The sequence below is a fragment of the Antedon bifida genome, chromosome 11 (genome assembly GCF_963402885.1).
Source record: "Antedon bifida chromosome 11, ecAntBifi1.1, whole genome shotgun sequence".
NCBI lineage: Eukaryota > Metazoa > Echinodermata > Crinoidea > Comatulida > Antedonidae > Antedon > Antedon bifida.
This window is the reverse complement of record NC_136236.1, coordinates 13,817,955-13,828,397: the sequence shown is the minus strand read 5'-3', so window position 1 is coordinate 13,828,397 and position 10,443 is coordinate 13,817,955. Positions and strand designations below refer to the sequence as shown.

The window sequence follows — 10,443 nt, the reverse complement described above, 5'->3', positions numbered from 1 at the left end:
CTGAATAGAATTGCTTGGAGTTTTTGTTTTTATTTAAAATATTGCATTTATTGTCTTGTGTTTCATTCTACCTATTACGCTAAAATCATTGATAATGAAATTTAATTAGACTTATTTTGAGTTACTCTTTGCAGTTAGTTGTACAAGTACCAAGAAGAGGGGGGGGGGGGAGAGAGATTTTCCTATTTTGGCTAAGACTATTCAATCTGTTCAAACAGTTAACCGGTTATTATTCATCTTTATAGGAATGAATATCAAATTAGTTGGTTTTCTTACTCCATCTATTTCTAAATTGTTTGATTTATTTGGTTATCTTACTCCCTCTGTTTCTACATTATTTGATTTATTTGGTTTACTTACTCCCCCTGTTTCTAAATTGTTTGATTTATTTGGTTATCTTACTCCCTCTGTTTCTACATTATTTGATTTATTTGGTTTTCTTACTCCCCCTGTTTCTAAATTGGTTTATCTAGTTTTCTTCGTCCTCCTGTTCCTTCCTGAACTCTCCTTCTCCTTCATGTCATTCTCATCTTTTATTGTCTGTGCTTTACTCAGTTCTTTCCAAGATTGTATGATTAACAAAGTTGGAATCACTATCCAGAATGAATTCATGGAAATAAAGTAAAACCAAAAGTAGAATGGATCTCCGAAAGGTCCATGAGTAAACCCATCCAGCCACTCCACCATGAAATAGGCAATTGTACCTGAAACAAAAAAAGATTAGTTTAAAAGACGATCATGAATTAGAAATGTAGCAATGATATTAAGTTTAGATGATGATGCAGTGGGTGTTTCAGCATACACCTGTCCATAGGCCTACCATATACCTGTCCGTATGCCTAGCATACACCTGTCTGTAGGCCTATCATATACCTGTCTATAGCCCTACCATACACCTGTCCGTAGGCCTACCATATACCTGTCCGTATGCCTAGCATACACCTGTCCGTAGGCCTACCATATACCTGTCCGTATGCCTAGCATACACCTGTCTGTAGGCCTATCATATACCTGTCTATAGGCCTACCATACACCTGTCCGTAGGCCTGCCATATACCTGTCCATAGCCCTACCATACACCTATCCACAGGCGTGCCTACCATATAGTTGTCCTAGGGAGACGATGATCCTCAGAGGGTGTCTGTAGGCTGAATTATTCAGGAATGCGTACATGATTAAGAAACATGCCGGCCCCTCCGTCCATGCAGTGATACTCTCAATGCTAACAATGCAACTGTCTGATCTGCAATAGAGATAAGAAGGTCAAAGTCAGGTAAGTACAACTCAGCAACAACACTGCACAGAAGCTACGCCTTTTAAATAGACCTATTTTCTATGTGTATGATGTATGTATATGAAAATTGTTGTTGTTTATAGGCTCTATATACTAGTCCCTGAAATGACACTGAACCATTGGATTGGACACCAGAGAAGCAACTGTTTCCCTGGTCAACTCTGCTGCTGGTAAATTGACCTCTACTGCTGGTAAATTGACCTCTACTTACATCACATAGCGACTATCCGCTTTCCCCCATTCCTTCCCTGAAGCAAAGAAATACAAAAAACTTTATACAATATTAATAATTAATAATATATAATAATAAATATTAATTGTTATATAAAAGTCTAAATATTGTTCTTCATTCAAATGTTTGTAGCAAGTATTACTTACATAATTGTGATAAAAAGCTTGAATCTTCTGCTACAGTTCTATGAAAAATGCTAAAATACAACTCAATACTGCAATGTATAGTGCCTGATAGGCCAAACCATGCAATCATTAGCCGCTCACCCACCGATCGTGCACGCCTAGCTACCAGCCACGATAGAAGGAAGGCTAGCCCAAAGCCACTGAATGAAACGGTAAGAATTGTAGATACTTCAATGTCGTTTGGAACATACCCTGGTATATTTAAATCCCGTGGGTAAAAAGGGTGAATTATTGACGAATTTTTCACCATTTTGTCAAGAGTTTACGTAATGTTTATCGTTTGTAAATAGAGAAACTGTAAACTTTGTCCCCTCCTCCTACGGAAAGCTAATGCCAAAGGTCATGTACTTTGATGTCAATCAAAACAAAGATTGCGTTCCATACTACTGATCAAAATGATACATCAGCTAGGCTAGATGGACAACTAGAATAGATAGAATCCACATCCATCTACGTTATGCGCTACATAAACGGATAGATTATCTAGGTGTATAATAATAACATCTCTATGGGATTTTTTGCGCAATATGGAAGGCAAATTTCGTCAAATAAAGTATTATTCAGTATTATGGAAGGCAAATTTCGTCAAACAAGGTACGTATTATGGAGGGCAAATTTCGTCAATAATAAGTTATTGATTCCGTATTATGGAAGGCAAATTTCATCAATAATAAGGTATGGATTCAGTATTATGGAAGGCAAATTTCGTCAATAATAAGGTATTGATTCAGTATTATAGAAGGCACATTTCGTAAATAATAAGGTATTGATTCAGTATTATGGAAGGCAAATTTCGTCAATAATAAGGTATTGATTCAAAATTATGGAAGGCAAATTTCGTCAATAATAGGGTATTGATTCAGTATTATGGAATGCAAATTTCGTCAATAATAGGGTATTGATTCAGTATTATGGAATGCAAATTTCGTCAATAATAGGGTATTGATTCAGTATTATGGAATGCAAATTTCGTCAATAATAAGGTATTGATTCAGTATTATGGAAGGCACATTTCGTAAATAATATAGGGTATTGATTCAATATTATGGAAGGCAAATTTCGTCAATAATAAGGTATTGATTTAGTATTATGGAAGGCACATTTGGTAAATAATAAGGTAATTTATTGCAAATTTCGTCAATAATAAGGTATTGATTCAGTATTATGGAAGGCAAATTTCGTCAATAATAAGGTATTGATTCAGTATTATGGAAGGCAAAATTCGTCAATAATAAGGTATTGATTCAGTATTATGGAAGGCAAAATTCGTCAATAATGAGGTATTGATTCCGTATTATGGAAGGCAAATTTCGTCAATAATAAGCTATTGATTCCGTATTATGGAAGGCAAATTTCGTCAATAATAAGCTATTGATTCCGTATTATGGAAGGCAAATTTCGTCAATAATAAGCTATTGATTCAATATTATGGAAGGCAAAGTTCGCCAATAATAAGTTATTGATTCAGTATTATGGAAGGCAAATTTCGTCAATAATAAGGTATTGATTCAGTATTATGGAAGGCACATTTCGTCAATAATAAGGTATTGATTCAGTATTATGGAAGGCAAATTTCGTCAATAATATAGTATTGATTCCCTATTATGGAAGGCAAATTTCGTCAATAATAAGGTATTGATTCCGTATTATGGAAGGCAAATTTCGTCAATAATAAGTTATTGATTCAGTATTATGGAAGGCAAATTTCGTCAATAATAAGGTATTGATTCAGTATTATGGAAGGCAAATTTCGTCAATAATAAGGTATTGATTCAGTATTATGGAAGGCAAATTTCGTCAATAATAAGGTATTGATTCAAAATTATGGAAGGCAAATTTCGTCAATAATAGGGTATTGATTCAGTATTATGGAATGCAAATTTCGTCAATAATAGGGTATTGATTCAGTATTATGGAAGGCAAAATTCGTCAATAATAAGGTATTGATTCAGTATTATGGAAGGCACATTTCGTAAATAATGAGGTATTGATTCAGTATTATGGAAGGCAAAATTCGTCAATAATGAGGTATTGATTCCGTATTATGGAAGGCAAATTTCGTCAATAATAAGCTATTGATTCCGTATTATGGAAGGCAAATTTCGTCAATAATAAGCTATTGATTCCGTATTATGGAAGGCAAATTTCGTCAATAATAAGCTATTGATTCAATATTATGGAAGGCAAAGTTCGCCAATAATAAGTTATTGATTCAGTATTATGGAAGGCAAATTTCGTCAATAATAAGGTATTGATTCAGTATTATGGAAGGCACATTTCGTCAATAATAAGGTATTGATTCAGTATTATGGAAGGCAAATTTCGTCAATAATATAGTATTGATTCCCTATTATGGAAGGCAAATTTCGTCAATAATAAGGTATTGATTCCGTATTATGGAAGGCAAATTTCGTCAATAATAAGTTATTGATTCAGTATTATGGAAGGCAAATTTCGTCAATAATAAGGTATTGATTCAGTATTATGGAAGGCAAATTTCGTCAATAATAAGGTATTGATTCAGTATTATGGAAGGCAAATTTCGTCAATAATAAGGTATTGATTCAAAATTATGGAAGGCAAATTTCGTCAATAATAGGGTATTGATTCAGTATTATGGAATGCAAATTTCGTCAATATTAGGGTATTGATTCAGTATTATGGAATGCAAATTTCGTCAATAATAGGGTATTGATTCAGTATTATGGAATGCAAATTTCGTCAATAATAAGGTATTGATTCAGTGTTATGGAAGGCACATTTCGTAAATAATATAGGGTATTGATTCAATATTATGGAAGGCAAATTTCGTCAATAATAAGGTATTTATTCAGTATTATGGAAGGCACATTTCGTCAATAATAAGGTATTGATTCAGTTTTATGGAAAGCAAATTTCGTCAGTAATAAGGTATTGATTCAGTATTATGGAAGGCAAATTTTGTCAAACAAGGTATTGATTCAGTAATATGGAAGGCAAATTTCGTCAAACAAGGTATTGACTCAGTTTTATGGAAGGCAAATTTCGTCAATAATAAGGTATTGATTCAGTATTATGGAAGGCAAATTTCGTCAAACAAGGTATTGATTCAGTAATATGGAAGGCAAATTTCGTCAAATAAGGTATTGATTCAATATTATGGAAGGCAAATTTCGTCAACAAAGTATTGATTCAGTATTATGGAAGGCAACTTTCGTCAAACAAGGTATTGATTCAGTATTATGGAAGGCAACATTCGTAAAGAGACATTTGATTTAGGATTATTATGGACGGCAAAGTTCGTCAAACAAGGTATTGATTCAATATTATGGAAGGCAAATTTCGTCAAATAAAGTATTGATTCAGTATTATGGAAGGCAAAAATCAAATAAAGTATTGATTCAGTATTATGGAAGGCAAAAATCGTAAAATAAAGTATTGATTCAGTATTATGGAAGGCAACATTTGTCAAAAAATATTTTATTATGAATAATATGGAAGGCAAATTTTGTAAAAAAAATAATTGATCTAGTATTATGGAAGGCAAGCTCGTCAAAAATATAATTGAGTCAGTATTATGTAAGGCACAGTTCATAATTATAATACGATAATACTGAATCAATGTTTTGACGAATTTTGCGTTCCATAATACTAAATTTTTTTTTTTCTTTTGACGAATTTTGCCTTCCATATCAATCTTATATACTAGGCCAAGGAGAACATTCTCGTTGTTTAAAATAATGATTTAAAATTCAGTGTAATATAGTGCCTATCAACAATTATTTTATTATGAACGAAGGGTGGTTAGAATTAGAGAGTGATCCAGGTAAGAATAGTTTATTGATAATAATTGATAAACCTGGTAGGCCTAATTATTTACTTAGGCTAATACATTACTAGGCTAGGCCTAAACTAGGGAATTGCCGGCGCTCCAAGCAAGGCCAAGCTAGGCTAGGCCTAGCTAGGCTAGGCCTTCCTTTAGAGGGCTAGATTAAATTTAGAGAGATGGGTTAGGCTCTAGCTAACCTAAGCCCATTCCGCCTAGGTCTAGTAGTAGGCCCTCTTTATTTAAGTTAAAAAGTATGCAAATCTATGTATATTATTATTAGAGTAGGGTTTATCGCAGGAATGGAATGTCATATTGTACGCGTTGTGACGTTTGCTCCCAAAACCCTTCCCATCATGCATTGTGCAATGCCATTCCTCACGAAATCAAGATATTTGTGACATCGTATTGTGTTTATTGCTATTTAATTGTATCTAATTCATGTACAGTATATCATTATCCCTAATGACAAATGTAAATAGAAGGAGCACCACCGATGCCAATAGTTCCCATTTGGCATTCCATAGATAATAAAAATTAATTAACTTTATTAATAAATAAATGAAATGTTTTTTTTCAGGACTATTTACTTTGTTGGTGGAAGAATTTGGTAAGATTTTGTGTCATTATTGATATTGTTACAACATACCGTATCATCATCATCATCCATACTGTGACATCATCATCCATACTGTGACATCATCATCCATACTGTGACATCATCATCCATACTGTGACAGAACGTTTGCAACAATTTTGTTGATCGAATTGATAGAACATTCAATTACTATTGCTTACTAATAATAACTAGTGTACTACTAGCACTATAGCTATACAATAGATTGCATATTTACAATGCAAATTAATGGAGAGAAGATCATTTAGTTTTTTTATTGCTTGTTAGGTGTCAAAGGTGTCCAAGTTGAAGAAATTTATGATCTTCAAAAAGCAATTGAAGGCCCTGTGTACGGGTTTATCTTCCTATTCAAATGGATCGAAGAACGACGAGCACGTCGCAAGATGCAGCCATCTTTCAGCGAAGTTCCTGTCGGAGATGATTCTATTATAAACAACATGTTCTTTGCTCAGCAGGTATTCTTGCTCACTACTTGTATGTAATAATCCCAAATGTCCGATATTACTCCTTACCGTGTAAAATGCATTTCAGAAAACCAGACCAGGTTTTCAAAGAGTTTACTATGGACAGCCATTAGGGCCATAATCGTTAAGAAACAAATAATCAAAATAAACAACAAGGAAAAAACAATTCAAAATTTGGCAAACCAAGAAAAGTGTTTGCATATTTTACATCAACATCCTGATGTTCAATCCAAGGGATGAGATAATAAGAGAACATATGATACAGAGAGTGAAGAGGCAAGTCTTTACCATATGTCAATGCACACATTAATGTTCAAATTCTTATGTTCAATTATTTGAAAAAAAAATTATGTAATTATGTATTCTTTTTTTTACAGATTGTTCCCAATTCTTGCGCAACACATGCACTTCTGAGCATTTTATTAAACTGTTCAAACCTGTCGCTTGGACAAATGCTAACTCAATTTAAAGATTATACTCGTAATTTTAGTCCTGAGGTTTGTAAAAAATTATGTTTTTGTTTACGCAAGAACTAGGGAATTGTTAAATTGTGAATCTTCAACAGTAAAGCAACAGAATAAATAAATAATAAAATTTAATATTCGTCTGTGTAAATGCAATTTTAAAGCATATGTTTTGTTGTGTCATAGAACAAAGGGTACACCATAGGCAATATGCCTGACCTTGCCAAAATACACAACAGACATGCAAAGCCAGAACCACGACACCTGACAGAGAAACAAACAGGTGTGACATCAGGCCGCACTAAAGAAACATTTCATTTTGTGAGCTATCTACCAATTGGTGACAGACTGTATGAACTAGATGGCCTCAAACCATATCCAATAGACCACGGTGAGTGTACTCATCTACTGTACATTTGTAATTTTTTTTTTTTTAAACCTTAAAAAATGCAAAGTTGAACATTATTTGTAATACAATACAACATTCATGTTATATACTATGCCAAATCGTAATAAATAAATTATCTTACTTTGCTTATATTTTAGGTTTAATTTCTGATAAAGAAGATTGGACAGAGAAGTTCAGAAAAGTAATTTCTGAGCGACTGGATAGTGGCGGGTAAATATATTATATGTATAATTGTATATAAAAGTATATAATAATATGTATTTTGTACTTGCACTGCTAACTTGTTTTGTTCTTGGTGCTCTAGCTGTGACATCCGATTCAACTTGATGGCTGTAGTAGGAGACAGACGCCAAGCCTACGAACAGAAACTCATCACTTTGGGAACCAACCGACAAATAATATTGGAAGCTCTCCAACAGGTAAATCACTTAACACTAAATCACTTAACACTAAATCACTTAACACTAAATCACTTAACACTAAATCACTTAACACTAAATCACTTAACACTAAATCACTTAACACTAAATCACTTAACACTAAATCACTTAACACTAAATCACTTAACACTAAATCACTTAACACTAAATCACTTAACACTAAATCACTTAACACTAACCAATTAACACTAAAAATATTTTCATTTATTTAGTTAGTTTCAAAGGCATATGTAGTAACAATTAATTTTTATTATTGGTTTTGCAGTTGGTGAGAGCTACACAACCTCACGTTACATCACAGCGAAGTCCTGGTAGAGGTCACAGCCCTAGAGGCGGTAGTACAAGACACACCCCTACTGCAAAAGTAGAACAGCCCTCTCAACAAGTTCCTCAAAAGTCAAATGTAGGAACAGAACATGAAAAGAGTTCAAGTAGGAAGAAAATGAAGAAAAAGAAATTAGAGAAGGAAAAACCAGTTATTATACCCTTAGTCTACAAGTAAGACATCAACATAACTGTATCTCTTAAAGAAAAGTCTGGTGTTTTAGAAAATGTGTTTTATTGGTGTACAGTTTGGGAAGAGTGTCTGGTGTTATGGGTATACAGTTTGGGTCCGGGAGAGTATCCATATTGGTGTCCAGTTTGAAAGGGTTGACCGTATCACTAGAAATATTTATTCTTTTCTTTTTAAGATTACCTGCGGCACTGGACTCGCACAACTACGCAAAATCGCCGATGTCAGAAACAACGCAAACAGATTCTGATGAGATAGAATGTTTAGAAGACACTGATTCTGACAACAGTGATTTAGAAAGTCGGTCAACTAATACATCAACACCAATGATCGTCTTGGAACACAGCCATCCAAAAGTACATCCACATGATCACCTATTGACTCTAGCTACTTCTGATAAATCCATTAAAATGGAAACAGAACGGAAAGTGCCATCTGTGACGTTTAAAATTGAACAGGATTCTAAACAGCAATCTGACGAATCTGGTAATTTATTGAAGCCGTTGTCTGTGCAGACTTCATTTCCTCAAAACGTTCCTTCTCCGTCGTCGAGTAACTACAGCACTGACACGGCATCGGAGGTCGGAAGTGCATTTAATTCTCCGCTGCGTTCTACGAACCATTCAAGATCTTGCAGTCCTGATTCGTTGAAAGTGATAAAGTTTCAGCAATGGAAGGTAGGAGTCAACCAAGAAGCTTGCCATCAATCAACATCAGCAAAACTGTTCGGATCTAGTTTAACGAAAGATGCCGAAGATCCGCGGAAAATAGATGAACTTAAACGACTTGCTGCCGCGCTTGACGACACACATTTCACGGATAAAAAGTCTGTATTACAGTTACACTCCGAGGCGGTTACGAAAGCAAAGCTTCTCGACACGAGGTCAAGTGATTGTGAGTCTGGAAAGAAACCAATGCCATCTCCAAGCTCTCCAGCAAGTTATCCATTTTCACCAAAGGTTAGCAATGTAGTGTAGGAGCTGTAGCTGGGTGGTTAACATGCTTGCCTTCCAATCTCATGCTCCAGGGAGTAAATGAACTGTAGCTGGGTGGTTAATGTGCTTGCCTTCCAATCCCAAGGTTCAATCCTGACATAGTTCCATGTCCAAGACTGTTTAAGACTGGCAGTAATTTATAAGCATGATATAGTTTATCCATCCTCTAACCAGTTGTATATGTTCTGTAATATATTGTACTAAACACTCCAGATTATTACAGTGCACAATTTGTAGATATTACTTGCTAGTATCATTATCCGATTCTGATACTATAATGTTTTCTGGTGTTCTTTTAGGATTTGTTGGCTTTATTAAAAAATGTAGAAGCAGAAATAACTGCAACAGAACAAAATCTTAAGGATGAGCTTGAAAAACGAAAGAAATATAAGGTAAGTTTTTAGTTCCTCCATATAAGGCGATGTTGGTGATTGAGTGGAACTACAGCTTGCTGCTTATGACACTTGCATACCAATGGTCATAGGTCATAGGTCATATTCACAAATAACCACGATATTTTCCTATTCCATTTATTGCAGATTGATGATGCCAGACGAGTTCATAATTACGACCCATTTATTTGTACGTTTTTATCAATGTTGGCGGAACAGAACAAGTTACAAAGTTTAGTAGAACAGCATACACTGGTGAAGAAGCGGCAAGGATGTAGCTTAGGTAGATTGCATAAGACACGCAAGGATAGAAGGAGACAGCGGAGTAAGAAAAAGAGATAAAAAGAAAGAGTGCAATCTGTCAATGTTGGCAAATATATCATGCTATGCTCTAAGCTTTGTCCAATAAAATATTCTTCCATTGAAAGACTAATGTGGACTTCAATAGATAGAAAATATGAATAGAGTATAAAAACTGGTAAAGAATACAATATCAGTATTTTAACGAAACTGCTAAATGCGTGTTGTAAGTATATACACATTATGTATAATAAATAAATATTAACGATAATAGAAGTGTCATTTTCTTTTATAAAAGTTGTATGAAATGTA

At 34.2% G+C, this 10,443-nt stretch overlaps 3 protein-coding genes and 1 long non-coding RNA gene across 4 annotated transcripts in view; 1 reads left to right on the top strand and 3 right to left on the bottom strand.

The window, feature by feature from the left end:
* LOC144856010 (uncharacterized) overlaps positions 1-10,443 on the bottom strand; it is a 207,956-nt gene that overhangs the window by 72,902 nt on the left and 124,611 nt on the right. The window lies entirely within an intron of this gene.
* LOC144855995 (3-beta-hydroxysteroid-Delta(8),Delta(7)-isomerase-like) lies at positions 6-2,119 on the bottom strand. Its single transcript, XM_078713971.1, has 4 exons — positions 1,673-2,119; positions 1,506-1,542; positions 1,101-1,243; positions 6-704 (listed from the first exon to the last, which is right to left on the bottom strand). Exons 1-4 carry the CDS (start codon positions 1,959-1,961, stop codon positions 466-468), a joined length of 708 nt encoding a protein of 235 aa, XP_078570097.1. The 5' UTR covers positions 1,962-2,119; the 3' UTR covers positions 6-465.
* LOC144855968 (ubiquitin carboxyl-terminal hydrolase BAP1-like) lies at positions 5,384-10,407 on the top strand. The gene is made up of 11 exons (XM_078713937.1): positions 5,384-5,516; positions 6,097-6,126; positions 6,421-6,608; positions 6,995-7,114; positions 7,268-7,472; positions 7,628-7,700; positions 7,795-7,909; positions 8,196-8,428; positions 8,623-9,403; positions 9,739-9,831; positions 9,979-10,407. The coding sequence occupies exons 1-11, from the start codon at positions 5,480-5,482 to the stop codon at positions 10,171-10,173; spliced, it is 2,070 nt and encodes a 689-aa protein (XP_078570063.1). The 5' UTR covers positions 5,384-5,479; the 3' UTR covers positions 10,174-10,407.
* LOC144856000 (uncharacterized) overlaps positions 6,335-10,443 on the bottom strand; it is a 91,798-nt gene continuing 87,689 nt past the window's right edge. The window contains exon 3 of the transcript XR_013614891.1: positions 6,335-6,346. The gene's annotated coding sequence lies outside the window, so the exon portion shown is untranslated. The remainder of the gene's footprint in view (positions 6,347-10,443) is intronic.

Bases quoted from the DNA above. Each gene is read 5' to 3' on its own strand.
- LOC144855995 (XM_078713971.1), bottom strand. From the start codon at position 1,961: ATGGTGAAAAATTCGTCAATAATTCACCCTTTTTACCCACGGGATTTA. The intron at 1,543-1,672 runs GTAAGTAATACT...TCTTTGCTTCAG, and splicing joins AAGCTTTTTATCACAATTAT to GGAAGGAATGGGGGAAAGCG. The intron at 705-1,100 runs GTAGGCACGCCT...TTTTTGTTTCAG, and splicing joins CTCCCTAGGACAACTATATG to GTACAATTGCCTATTTCATG.
- LOC144855968 (XM_078713937.1), top strand. From the start codon at position 5,480: ATGAACGAAGGGTGGTTAGAATTAGAGAGTGATCCAG. The intron at 6,609-6,994 runs GTATTCTTGCTC...TTTTTTTTACAG, and splicing joins ACATGTTCTTTGCTCAGCAG to ATTGTTCCCAATTCTTGCGC. The intron at 9,404-9,738 runs GTTAGCAATGTA...GTGTTCTTTTAG, and splicing joins GTTATCCATTTTCACCAAAG to GATTTGTTGGCTTTATTAAA.